Source organism: Eleutherodactylus coqui, chromosome 1, assembly GCF_035609145.1.
Source record: "Eleutherodactylus coqui strain aEleCoq1 chromosome 1, aEleCoq1.hap1, whole genome shotgun sequence".
NCBI classification, from domain to species: Eukaryota; Metazoa; Chordata; class Amphibia; order Anura; family Eleutherodactylidae; genus Eleutherodactylus; species Eleutherodactylus coqui.
This window is the reverse complement of record NC_089837.1, coordinates 73476674-73490031: the sequence shown is the minus strand read 5'-3', so window position 1 is coordinate 73490031 and position 13358 is coordinate 73476674. Positions and strand designations below refer to the sequence as shown.

At 44.9% G+C, this 13358-nt stretch overlaps 1 protein-coding gene across 2 annotated transcripts in view; it reads right to left on the bottom strand.

The window, feature by feature from the left end:
• Positions 1 to 221: 221 nt before the first annotated feature.
• The window catches only part of ROCK2 (Rho associated coiled-coil containing protein kinase 2), a 147590-nt gene continuing 134453 nt past the window's right edge, over positions 222 to 13358 (bottom strand). Inside the window, exons 28-33 of one of the 2 annotated variants that reach the window (XM_066597210.1) lie at positions 12936 to 13024; positions 12582 to 12660; positions 11169 to 11427; positions 9344 to 9557; positions 5174 to 5269; positions 222 to 2334 (exon numbers count right to left, since the gene is read on the bottom strand). In XM_066597210.1, coding sequence (XP_066453307.1) covers positions 5188 to 5269; positions 9344 to 9557; positions 11169 to 11427; positions 12582 to 12660; positions 12936 to 13024 — 723 coding nt within the window. In that variant the 3' untranslated portion in view covers positions 222 to 2334; positions 5174 to 5187. The remainder of the gene's footprint in view (positions 2335 to 5173; positions 5270 to 9343; positions 9558 to 11168; positions 11428 to 12581; positions 12661 to 12935; positions 13025 to 13358) is intronic. The other variant, XM_066597220.1, reaches the window with a different exon arrangement.

Genomic DNA, 13358 nt, shown 5'->3' with positions numbered 1-13358 from the left:
AAGAGACCCCAGAGCGTTGTTGCATCCTTAATCAGCTGATTGACCGGTGGGGATCCCAAGTGGCGGACCCCTGCCGATCAACTATTCATGTCCTATCCTGAGTAATACGTCAATAATAGAGCAGTCCCGGATAAGCCCTTTAATGATTTCTGCATCTTGACACATAAGACAGTGATGTAGTGAGTGGACAGCTCAGAGCACATAAGAGACAGGAGGCGCTGAAGGCTACATGTTATATTTTATTGTCAATATGGTTAACATTTTATCATACTGTTTTCTGTATAAAACATGCACTTTGAGGGATATTTAGGCATACAGCATGAACGAGCCCACATAAATTATATTTATATATATACTTTGTTTTTTCTTAATAAGACCATGTAAAAATAATTCCAATAAGCACCTCTGAGGTCCTTATTTCTTTCCAAAAAATTTTTTAATTTTTTTTCTTTTTTTAATTTCTTTACATCCCAGCTAAACATTCTTCTTCAAATGCTCCGATAATGAAATGTATTCAATAACCTAGAGCTAGGTGTTAAGAGAACAGTTCCTGAAATATTAAAAATACATCTACAGTATGACTGAAGCTTGTGACAGCCCATGTTTTATGTGCGTGTGTGTCGGAGGTGCGAGGAACACTTAAAAAATATACAATTTATTCCATCACTGATGTCTTTCTTTCTCTGCAGAAATAAAAACACAAACGAAAGGCAAGCAAAAGAGAAAAAAAAAAGACAAAAACAAAATAAAACAAACAAAAAAAAAAGCACTTATCGGATATCCTTTTTCTTCCAGGAGGGGGCGCAGTAGAGACAGCCACGTTGGGGGTTAATGTAGTATTCATAGGAATGCAACCTTGGAAATGGCAACATGTCTAAGGCACCAAAAACAGGTAACTGTGCGGTCAACAGGACCCAATCGGGTAGTCTGTAAATTACCGCTATAACATCGTCCCCTATCAGGACGGAGCATCGATTGTTTCTGCACATTTTACCGCCCTTGTCAGAGTAGTTGTAGTCTACAGAGGCAGTCTATAGCAGGTAAACCTGAAATGTGGTCACCCATGTAGGAAGGTTGCCAACACACTCTTCAGAAGACCAGCAATAAACCGCTTTTGCTAATACTATTTAATGGTGACAACGGAATTGGGCTTTACTTAGCTGCATTTACATGAATACACACCCCGCCCACAAAATGGCTGCTAGCACAGAAAACGGGGGGACACATAGAAATGTTCCTATGTGACTACTAATACTGAGGGTCGAAGAAATGTGTCGTTGAAAGGCGGAAGGTTAATCATATTTCTAGAAATTTCCAAATACATTCAAAAAGAAGCTACCCCCCCCCCCCTCCCTAAAAAAAAAAAAAATTTAATTAGTGCGACAAATCAGCCCCTCAAAGAGCGAAATAAACTGAATTTGCAGCCAAAGGGGCTGGAGCTTCGCGATGGAATGGTCAAACTAGTTTTGACATTTTCTATTAAGGCATCCAGATACTTTTCGTAGGAAGATATTCGCAGTTACACAGGCTTCAAGGCTGAATCTGCTCAGAACTTGCATGCAAATTTGCGATTTATTATTTTTTTTTCCGTATCCCCCCTCTAGGAGTCAGGCAGAGGGTTAAACACTATGGCTTTGTACATGTGCATAGTCACAACCGCAGGTATTGTCAAGGAGTACAAAAATAAAGGGTGGCATTCTCACAAAGCCTCTGGCGGTACAGTACGATACAAATATATACACGGTCTAGGTCGGGTTTTTTTCTTTTCGTCGAGGAGCTCATTCATTGGCTGAGTCTAAGCTTTTACGAAGCACCAAAACCGCTGTGGGAAAGCCGGAAGCTGTGAGAGCGGCGCACGTTTGTAGTCTGGGTGTAGTGTAAGTTTTTGGAGGAGATAACCTTGCGGATCCAGCACTTCTTCTCCCGCCGTTCACCGTCCTCCGTGGAAGCTTTTACATTAATCTGTACAGTGGTAAAAAAAAAAGCCACTTTCCAAAATTTTCGATGCAAAAAGTAAGAGGGGGTGTGACCTGGGTATTAATCCCAGGAAGGGGTCTACGATATCACAGTGACTTCTGACCACCCTGAGCATTCCAAAGCCACGCGTCAGGAAATAACAGTATCTCTTCTCTCTTTCTATATTGCAGCAACAATTTTTGTAAACCTCTGAAATATATATATATATAAGCACAGTCTTTTTTTTTTTTTTTGAAAAATAGTTTTTTTCTCTGTTTTTGATATTTTGGACACCTTATTTTGCATACAGTCTTATTTTTGTCATTGAATGGAAGAAATCATCTTGAAATGGGCACTGCATTCACAGAAGGCAGTTAACTGAAAGGCAAGAGGAAGACCATTAGAGACACAAATGACTACATGGATTCATGCACTGCATTCAGAAAACGCAAGCCAGGAATGCAAACTGTATCTCTGAAGCAGGACAGTTAGTTTGAGATTAGATACAGGCTAACGATAAGACAGAACTCTTCGTGTAGAAGATCTACATATATAGCTTTATTTTGATATCATCGAACAAGGTAAGGGCATTGGGGGATATTTACTAAGTTAAAGGGGTTTTCCAGGCAAACTTAATTAATGACCTATCCTCAGGATAGCGTCATCAATAGCCGAATACCTGAGGTGCACCACTCTGGATTCCAGCCAATAAGCTGTTTGGGCACCTGTGGTCACTGGCAGAACAGAGCGGATACAGTTAGCTCTGACCTGTGTGTAGTGGCCAGCATTGATATTGCAGGCGCAGTTCTAATTAAAATCAATTACCAGCGCTGGCCAATATATCAGGGTTAGAGAAACCTGCTTCCACTCCATACTCTATGTTGCTGGTCACAGCAAGTACCCTAAAAGCTGATTGGCCGGAGTCTATAGCAGCAGACCCCAGCCAATCAACTACTGATGACCTATCCTAAGGATAGGTCAATATAAATTGCACTCCCTCTGTAAGCCCTTTACATACCGTGATCTATGTAGATCATAGCATGTAAGGGGTTAACAGCAGGGGTCGCTGTCCCAATGCACCCCCACTGTTGCAGCGGAAGGCCGGCTATTGGCGACAGCCACGCCCCGCTGACGGATGGGGGTGGGATTTCTTCTGAACTCACGCATAAGTGTACATTCTGTTGCGTTAAGCACCCCACAGCCAGGACGTACAGTTACGCCCTGTGGCGTTAAGGGGTTAAAGTAAGACAAGTGTCTACAGATGCATCAAATTTATCACCCTGCATGAACAGCAGCGATATATGTGGCAGATATTTAAACTGCCAGGTCCAAGTTTAAAATCGCAGCAACGCAAACTTGCGATTTTTGAGTGATGCGATTTTAACATGAAAAAGTCCCATTGACACTTGGAGAAAAAAATGCAGCGAAATCGCAGCAAAAAACCCCCCACTAGTGGGTAAAAGCCCTTCGGGTCTGATCACAACCTTCAGGCTTCTATCCCCGGGTTCCATCGGGATCGCCGGAAAGAGAGTCCCAGATGGAAACTTGGACAGAATTGGATTCCACTGATGAAACCAGACAGAGATCATCAAGGTCTCCATCACTTCTAGCATTTGTGTCAGGGAGAATAGTGTAGTCAACCGTTAGCCAGTGGATCGAGGCATGGTGAGACATCCAAGGGTCTGTTCATGTCCACGTTGGAGGTTCTGTTTGGAATCCCTGTCACTGAATTATGATAAAAAACAGGACCGGAATAGTACAGCCTGCAGCGCTACTTCGCTCTCTCAAACTCTGCAACATGCTGGATGGAAGCCAAACGAATCCCGTTATAGTCAGTGGGGTCCGGTCAGCGCCATTTGGTTCTGTCATAGAATGGTTGCATTTGGCCAGTGGGTGCTTCCGGCTCCCATAAAGCGGTGGTGTGAACGAGCCCTAACAGTTTACACATAGGGCGTGGGGTATTTTCACTGAAGCTGGTGACAATGACATTAACCACAGCAAATAATGGGTCAACAAAACGACAAATGAATTCTGCACGATATGGAAGAAAACCCAAAACACACAGCAAAACGATCACACACAAAAAGGCAAAAAGCCCACAGCAAAACATGGAAGGGTGGTTTCTAGAGATGAGCGGGTATACTCGCTAAGGCACATTACTCGAGCGAGTAGTGCCTTAGCCGAGTATCTCCCCGCTCGTCTCTAAAGATTCGGGGGCCGGCGGGGGAGAGCGGGGAGGAACGGAGGGGAGATCTCTCTCCCCCCCCCCCCCCGCTGCAACTCACCTGTCATCCGCGCCGGCTCCCGAATCTTTAGAGACAAGCGGGGAGATACTCGGCTAAGGCACTCCAGCAGAAGGCTTTCTCTCTGGACGGAACAGAACAGCGCTGGATGGACCCCATTGACTATAATAGGGTCCATCCACTTTCCGCCCAGCTTTCAGATGGAAGAAAAAGTGCTTCATGTGGTATTTTAAGCCAGATCTGTGATGGAACCTTCGGAGGTTCCGATGCAGATGTGTAACGGGCCTCATACAGATGTGCTGTCATCTGCAGCCTGTAAGCAAGCCTAAGCACATCGGACACTGTTACAGCTTTCTGAATGGCAACACCAGGGGCATGAAATGCATAAGGGGCACATGGAATATTTTAAATAACGCATTGTGCTATATTTATGCATGCATCCATGTTACAGCAGGCTGTAGATATAAGGGTGCTGTGCTGGGGGATTCCACTTTCCTGCTTTGCTTTATAAACAGGCAAGGGGAATCCCCTCGGCTGTGGATGGAACTGAACAGAACCCCATTGACTACAATGGGATCCACACGCTTTCCGCCCCACTGCCTGGTTTTGGAACAGAAGAAAACGTAGTGCATGAAGCTTTTTCTTCTAGTATTTGCAGCCAGATCTGTTACAGAACCTCCGACCGGGGATTCCAAAGCAGATGTGAAATTGGCCTAAATTATACATGCAAAATAGAAATATTCTTCATTCTGAACGTTAAAAGCCAATCCTGATGGAAGACAACGACATGTCATCTACCCAACAGGTTGCTGGCTTTGTACGCTGTAGGTCACCGTTCTAGTTGGTGTTCCCAAGGTGGGCTATCCTGAGGAACCCATCATCACCGGGGGGATGCACACATCAAATGACAAACGCAGGCAGAACAGTAATCATGACTGCATCAAATACGCATTCCAATTTCCAAAGCCAATTACCCAAGGTTACCACTTCAGAAATCAAAAACATCATCTCCATCATCCTCTATGTCATCCAGAGACCAGTCCCAGTCTTTAAAGGCCAGGTCAAGCAGTCTGCAACAGGAGGATTCAGCTTTAACACAAACTATAAAGAAACCTCCCATAGGCTCCTAACAGAGTCTGCTGGAGAACATGTTTAAAGGGATGCTGTCATCTCCTATGACCCCATAAATGACAGGAGCTGAAGGGCTGAATCCGGGGAGGTCACTCACATACAGTACTTCGTTTACTCCCCGTTCCCCCACTGTTCTATCGCAAAGCCACCGCTGCGTACATCCCGTTGACTATTTAGACGTGCCCTTATAATGAGAGGACTAGTGCTGTACTTATGAGCACGCACCTATGTAACTCCTGGGAAGCGCGCAGCAAGTGGAGAGTAGGGAGACGGTGAGGAAGCGAGTTCCATTCTCAGATTCAGTACTGCAGTTTATGGGCTCATGGGAACTGACCAGAGGCCTTTTAATCTGTATGTTCATCTCTGAACCACGGGTGTACATACCATAGAGGCAGACCATGCGGCTGCTATGATGCCTGTGGAGAGAGGGGATCCCATACCCCATTATTGTGTGGTAGGAACCCCTACAATTCTCCAATGGTTACATACTTCCCATAGAAATAACTAGTTACTGCAAGAACAGGGCACATGAAGGGGCAGCCTCCCTAAAAGGATGGAGGTAGGGGGACCATCACCTGTCACTCATCTATTAATGATGATGGAAATTCCCCTATAAATGCAAACTGCTCGCAAAAATATGTATAGTCTTAAGAGTAAAATAACATACAGTGGTGTTTGAAAGTTTGTGAACCCTTCAGAATTTTCCATATTTCTGCTTAGATTTGATCTAAAACTAGATCAGATTTTCACTAAAAGTTCTAAAAGTAGATAAACAGACAATGTTTTAGGTCAAATATAAGCAGAAATATGGAAAATTCGGAAGTGTTCACAAGCACCCCTTTAAAGGGGTTTTTCCATCTATAAAGATTGTGGCATACCACTAGGGTATGGCATCAGTTCATGACCGGTGGGGGTCAGACCCCTGATCACCCCACCGATCCTGAGAATGGGGTCATTCCCTGCACAGTGGCGCTCTGTCACCCAACTGTGCAAGAAAGGACTGCAGCAATGAATCAGCGATGAGACCCCTTCATTCTCAGGACTGGCGGGATCCCAGAGGTGGCATCTCCACCAATCAGAAAGCAGTGGCAAATTCTAGTAACATGCTATCACTTTAACATAAATACAAGATGAGATGACATGAGTGTGACAGTAGACATGCCCAACAACACCATCCTCTGCGCCAGGCGTACATTGCTAGTGGCATGATGCAGAGCAAAGTGCTGAAGTGCCGACCCATGTTAGGACTCTTACACTGAACATATATAAGCACTGGAGAAGGGCACAACGCACACGTAGCAGGTTAATGAGAGGTACTAGAGAGTGATGCATGCTGGGAGCAGAGCGCGGAGCACATCTGACCACTCTTACTTACAGTTGCATATGAAAAAGGTAAAAGTAAAGTCAATGGAGTATGATTCGCAGGGCAGGACCAGAGCTAGAAACAAAATTAGTAACAAGAAGATGGGCGGGACAGAGGAAAAGGAAAAAAAAAAGTCCAGTGTGTCTTAAAGGGGTCGAACCAGAATAGGCTTTTATCACCCCATGGATCTTGAGAGTGGGAGTCCCTCGCCCCCCCATTCCTCTTGACTGGTGGCTTACTGCACCCTCTACAGTGAGGAGGAGATTGAATGGAGCCGTGGCCGAGCATGCACAGCAACACTCCTTTCATTTTCAATGGGACTGCCGGAAATGGTCGAGCAACTGTACTCCACTATTTCTGTCAGCCCAACTGAAATGAATGGAGCAACGCTGCACATGTGCAACCGACACTCTATTCCAACGATGTCACTGCGGGGGTGTAGTGAGTCCAAAGTGACGAGAAGAGTTCCACAATCCCATTTAAAATGAATGAAGTGTTGCTGTGCATGGCTAACCACCACTCTATTCAATCTCTTCCTGACTGCAAAGGGTGCAGCATGTCCTCAGTGGAGAGAAGAGGGGGACATGGAACTCCTGTTCTTGGGATTGGAGGGGGTCTCATTAAGAACGTCAGAACTTTTCTATCCTATGAACAGGTGATCACATTCTATTCTGGTACAACCCCTTTAAGGGAGGCGTGTTACTCAAAGCTGAAAATGGCAAGATTTAGTCTATTTCCAGGGTTAGTAATAGGGCCGAGAATGTACAGCGGGTTATCCCATAAAGAATTTCCATACCAAAAGTCCTGAAAAGCCATTAATGGCCTTTTTGCAGTTTTTAGTATAAAAATACCCTTTTCATCATTTTTTGCTTCCACATGTTCCTCTCAGTGCAGCTACTAATCTGTGCTGCTGAGGATGGGCTGAAATCAGTCCCCCCCCCCCCCCCCCCTATAGCTGATAATTTAGTCCTTTCTTACCTTTCCCACAGAATGAGTCTTCACCTCTATATTGCCATGCATTGCAAACACTCTGCTCCTTTCTGACAAGCACATAGAAGACTGTTTCTACTGGCTGCCCTGCAGTGGATTGAGGACCGCTACGCAGGGACCTGGCTTTGAGGAGAATGACAGAACATACGTCCTCCAGCACACAGCTCATTAGACAGACCACTACACATCATGCCCACAACCATACAAAAGATCTGTCGAACTATACGGCCCTATATACACAGTTTCCCCCGAAAATAAGCCCAAGCCAAATTTTCAGGGAGGCTTGAAATATAGGCCCTACCTCGAAAATAAGCCCTAGTTACACTACATTAAAAAAAAAAAAACATTACTTCACAGGCTCGGCCCAGGTCCCTCCCGCTGCTCTCTAGAGGTTCAGCGTGGTTCGGTGCGGTTCCGCAGCCCTCAGCCGCTTGTACATCACTTCCTGGTTAGGGGATTCATAAATCCCACCTCCAGGAAGCAATGGCTGTTATTGGTTCTTCGACTGTTGCTCAGCCAATCAATGCAACGCTGGATAAACTGATCACAGACATCGCATTGGTTCAGTATGCGCTACAATGATTGGCTGCAGCGGTAAAAGAACCAATCACAGTCATCGCTTCCTGGAGGCGGGATTTATAAATCCCGTAACCAAAAAGTGATGTTGTTTGAGTGGCCGAAGACTGTGGGAAGTGCATCAGAGCTGTGGAGAGCAGCGGGAGGGTGGTGGACCAAGCCTGCTAGATAAGTATAATAAGACCTCCCTCGAAAATAAGAACATGTTCCTCTTTTAGGGCAAAAATTAATATAAGACAGGGTCTTATTTTTGGGGAAGCACAGTATGTACCTCCGTGCACCCGTAGCATGTTCCATCTCATTGTGGTTCTATACTCTACAAGAAGTAATGCTTCCAGTGAAAATACAGTGTTATACTGCATTACACACAGGTCTCTAGCATGAACCTGTAGGGGGTCTGTAAGCCTCTGTACACGGCTGATGCATACGGCGCTGATGTGTACAAGAGCCTTCCGTATGCTCAGCCATATCCACTGATCAGGAAGCTACTCTAAAGCTTCCTATACACTCTGCAGCTCTCTACTAATTGCTGGGCAGTACCTGGAACTGACAGGTGGCACCTGGACTCGCTACTTAAACGCTAGGTGCCGCCCGCGATTCAGTAGAGATCCACAAGCAATTGCGGCAGGAAGCCGCAGAATGTATGGGCACCCTAAGGGTATGTGCATAAGGGGCATATTTGCTGTGGAAAATCTGCACTGGCAAAATCCACTCCTGGTGGTGCGGAAATTGGTGCCAATTGTAGATTTCACCCCTGCATTGCAAAGCGTTAAATATGTGGCAAACAAGTGACATGCTGCAGATTTAATATCCACAATGTATGTTAATTCCGCATAGATGAGATTTATTACATTCTTATCACATGACTAAATGTTACAGATTTTTCCAGGGAGAAAACCCGCAGCATTTACGCTCAAAGGCCCATACAGTACAGCTAATGTGTAGATGCAGCAGAGTTGGATTTGTTATTTGGCATAATGCAATGAAACAATGTGTTATTCGGTCATCCTAACTCCCCACCCCCACAGTATTATATATACTATACAGTAGCGTGGTGTACTAGATAATACATAGGCAGTGTTACCTGGGTTTGTTTGGAGGAAGTTGTCGACTAGGCCGCCTGATTGACGGGTTTGGCTGTACCTTTATGGAAGTTCTTGGAGAGGAGCGGGCAAAAGGATCAGGTGCTGGCGGTTTTTTGGGGATTTTTTTTACCAGCCGACTCACCCACTTCTGCTGCTCTTCCGTGGAATTTGCTAATAAAAGTAAATTCTTAGCAGTAGAAATGTCGTAGTTTACTGTCAAAAAAGAAAACACAATTAACACCGGAGGAACACAATTTTGGGAAAAAGCAACTTCTACGCGTTATAGGTCATGTATGGCAGAACTCTAGGCTGATGTCACAGTACCGCAACTAACAAGTCCCTTTTGCAGATGAGACATTTGTCTTTGAGGGAATCTGAACTGCAAGTGTCCTCATATTAACCCCTTAGTGACAAGCCCATATTGTGCTATAAAGCCATGGGATGTAAGTTTACGTCCCGGGCGCATGTTACTTAAGAGGATGTAAACTTACGTCCCGGAGAAGGCATGGCTCAGAATTGAGCCCGTGCCAACCCGCAGCGGGAAACGACTGTGACCGACAGCTGGCCTGCCGCTGCGACATAAGGATCCCCGCTGTTAAGCCCCTACAGGGGGTTGCAATATAGGTTGCAGGTTATAAAGGGTTGACACAGCAAGCTATGTAATCACGTATGCCTGTCATGGCCTGTGATTGCTATTGTAAGAGATGATGCACAGAAGTACAGCAATGCATTATCGGAGAGATCATAGCTTTTCGTTTTTTTTTTTTCTTTTAAATTAAACTTTACTGAACTTTTTAATGCTATTTTTAGTCCCCCAAGGGGACTTAAAAATTCAATCACTAGGGTAGTACACTGCCTTACTTGTGTAGTGCATTTTACTAAGCCTATGGCAGCAGTCAATTAGACCGTGACAGAAGTAGGGTTTAATAGGCTGCGTTACATGTCAGATATGGAGGCCTTTGTCAGGCCTTGGGCCTCATGTCCGCGGGGAAATTAATATTTAAAATCCGCAGCGTTTTTCCCGCACGCGGATCCGCGCCCCATAGGAATGCATTGGACACCCGCAGGTAGTTAAATACCTGCGGATGTCATTTTTCCCGTCAGGCGCGGATCCGCGTGCGGGAAAAAAATGGACATGCTCTATTTTCGTGCGGGTCTCCCGCGGGGACGGCTCCCACTGGCTTCTATTAAAGCCTATGGAAGCCGTCCGGATCTGCGGGAGATACGTACCAGAGTTAAACTCACCTGCTCCGGACGATGCGGTTGTTCTTCGCGGCCGGATCTTCTTTCTTCGGCCTGGCCGAGCACATCCGCCGGGCCAAAGAAAGAAGATCCGGCCGCGAAGGAAGGAAGATCCGCATCGTCAGGAGCAGGTGAGTTTATTCTTATTTTTAGGCCTCGTGTCCGCGGGGCAGGAGGGACCCACTACGGATTCTACGTGAAAAATCCGCGGCGGGCCTCATTTTCCCTGTGGACATGAGGCCATAGGCTGCCATGGGAACCCATCGGTACCTTGCAATCACATTGCAGGGTGCTGATGGGTGACAGAAGAAGCCCCCTTACCGTCATCTGCTTACATGCTGCAGTTGCCACTGAATGTCAGTAGTCAGCCAAGCAAAAGATGTATGTGCTGGCTTAAAACCCATTACTGAGGTCAGTAAAAAGGCGTATTGGCCATCGCTAATGAGTTAATGATTGCAGTTGGGATCTTTGAGACAAAGACGATGAACTTGTGCCTTTATGACTAACTCTTCATAGGTCTAGATGGAGTGATGATATGTCTAATGTGCAGCCCTGCGTGGAGAGGCCTTATTTCACACGTACCTTTGCAAGGTGCTATCATTTCCTCTTTTTTATCCATATGGTCCTTGTGGCACTTGATATGGCAGCGCCGGCATTCTAAGGCAGCAGGGGGCTTGAACATGTGCCACAGGGGCTTCATACAGGCGTCACAGCTTGTCGGGAAATGGTATAACGTGGGAATGAACTCATGTCCTTTGTGACAGATATAGTTCGATTTTTCCCCAGGATCCACTGGGAATTCTTGCTCTTTTTTGCATTCTCCTTCATTGTCATATAAAATCTGTGGGGGGAAAAATATTAGCAGAAAACACAAACCGGTAAATAATCGAGAACACGTATTAAACGGTGTCACACCTGTCATTATTAGGAAATTGTAATCTAGAAAAAAAATGAAATCTGAGAGGGAGTCTATTAAAAAGAGAAGAAAAAATGAATACACTGAATGGCCACTTTATTAGAGCCCCTGGTCCTTTGGAGCGTCCCTGTATGGATATCAAACCCCTGACCCTGGAGTGCAGCAAAAAAATCAAGGGATTCGTTTTCTGTGGATCAGTATAGTGTGAATCCACATTTGATGGGAAAATCCAGCAATCTGAGTGCCTTTAAATGAGGCTTGCCCACCGGTGCTAGAGTAGCTGGGGGTGTGAAATATATCGCCAACCTTGTGAGCTTTTCTCATACAACACTGTGGAAAGTATACAAAGAATGGTGTGATCAAGGGAAAACATCTAGCAAAAAAGGCATCATGTGGATGCAAACAACTAGTCAATGAAAGGGGTCAGAGGAGGATGTCAGGAATTGTCCTGAAGAACACAGTTATGTAAATTGCAGCCAAAAATAACAATGGTGCTCCAAACAACGTGTCCAATCAACTCGTTGTTCCTTATAATGGATGGGCTAGAACAGCAGATGACCAGCGCCACTGCTATCTAAGAGAAACAGAAAAGGCAAGAGGGCAAAACTTGTATCACTGAGCAGCGGAAAATCATCGCCTAGTCAAATGAATCTAGATTTCTGTTATACCATGCTGATGGGAGCTCAGAAATGGGCATAAGCAGCATGACTCAATGACCCCAGGTGAAAACAGTTCAAGCTCCTGGGTCCATCGATCGCTGCGGATGGGCGCCATGACCAATTGTTGAGATTCAGAAGGCCAAAGGAGGTCCAACGCTCTATTAGATAGGTCGCTGTAGTATAGTGGCCAGTGTAAATATAGGTCTTCGGGAACTTTTATAGCACATCAACTAGTATACAGCAATCATTTCTCCACTCAGAACAGAAGTCAGTAATCGTTTACCAATCAGCGGGCCTCTCGGGGATCAGATCATACCAAATCACTCTGATACGGTATATCTAATCCATGTAATATCCATGTAAAACCTGAACAGTTACAGTATTAAACCTTGCAGATGAAACTATCCGTGTTTTACTTGCCTGGAAAATCCGAGGAATCTCTTTAGCATCTGCTCGATACACATCTGTCTGAGTTACCTGCCGCACGTGGAATAGCTTACTGTAAACATAAGACAAGTGCTGAGTAAAAAAAAACTAAATTAACAATGTAAATATTATTTGCGAAATTTCACTGCATGCTGTAAAGTGAAATGGCTTACTGGAGTGTGCTGACACCTAATGGCCATTATGAAAACTGCAATATTCTTTACCATTCTTACTCTTTCCTTAATTTTGTATGAATAGCTAGAATGTCAATTCCAAACTATTATGTTTAACCCATGAGGGTGACTTTCTGAGGAAAATGTACATACAAGAGTGATTCTGAATACTTACTCTATATCCAACACCATGGATGGATTCGACAGTTCTTTATCCTGCTCGCTGTCATAAAACAGAATTTTCTTGCTGCTAACCACTACGTACTAGAAGAGAAAAAAGCAAAGATAAGCAAATGAACAAAGCAGTGTATTGTAATATGTAGCCAAACGTGACACATTATATCAGGTTTTAGCTGTACATGATTAGAAAGCAGGATCACGTGTCTCCATGGGTTGTGTCTAGTACTGCAGATCAACTCTATTGAAGTAAATGGAATCGAGCTGCAGTACCACAGACAACCTAAGGACAGGTGTGGCGCTGTTTATGGAAGAAAGTGGCCATATTTTTCTAATTCCAGACTCTAATGCTTTCCATCTTCATAGCAAAATGAAATAATCCTCTGACCTGTGCACCTCATAGGGTGGCTGCACACAAGTG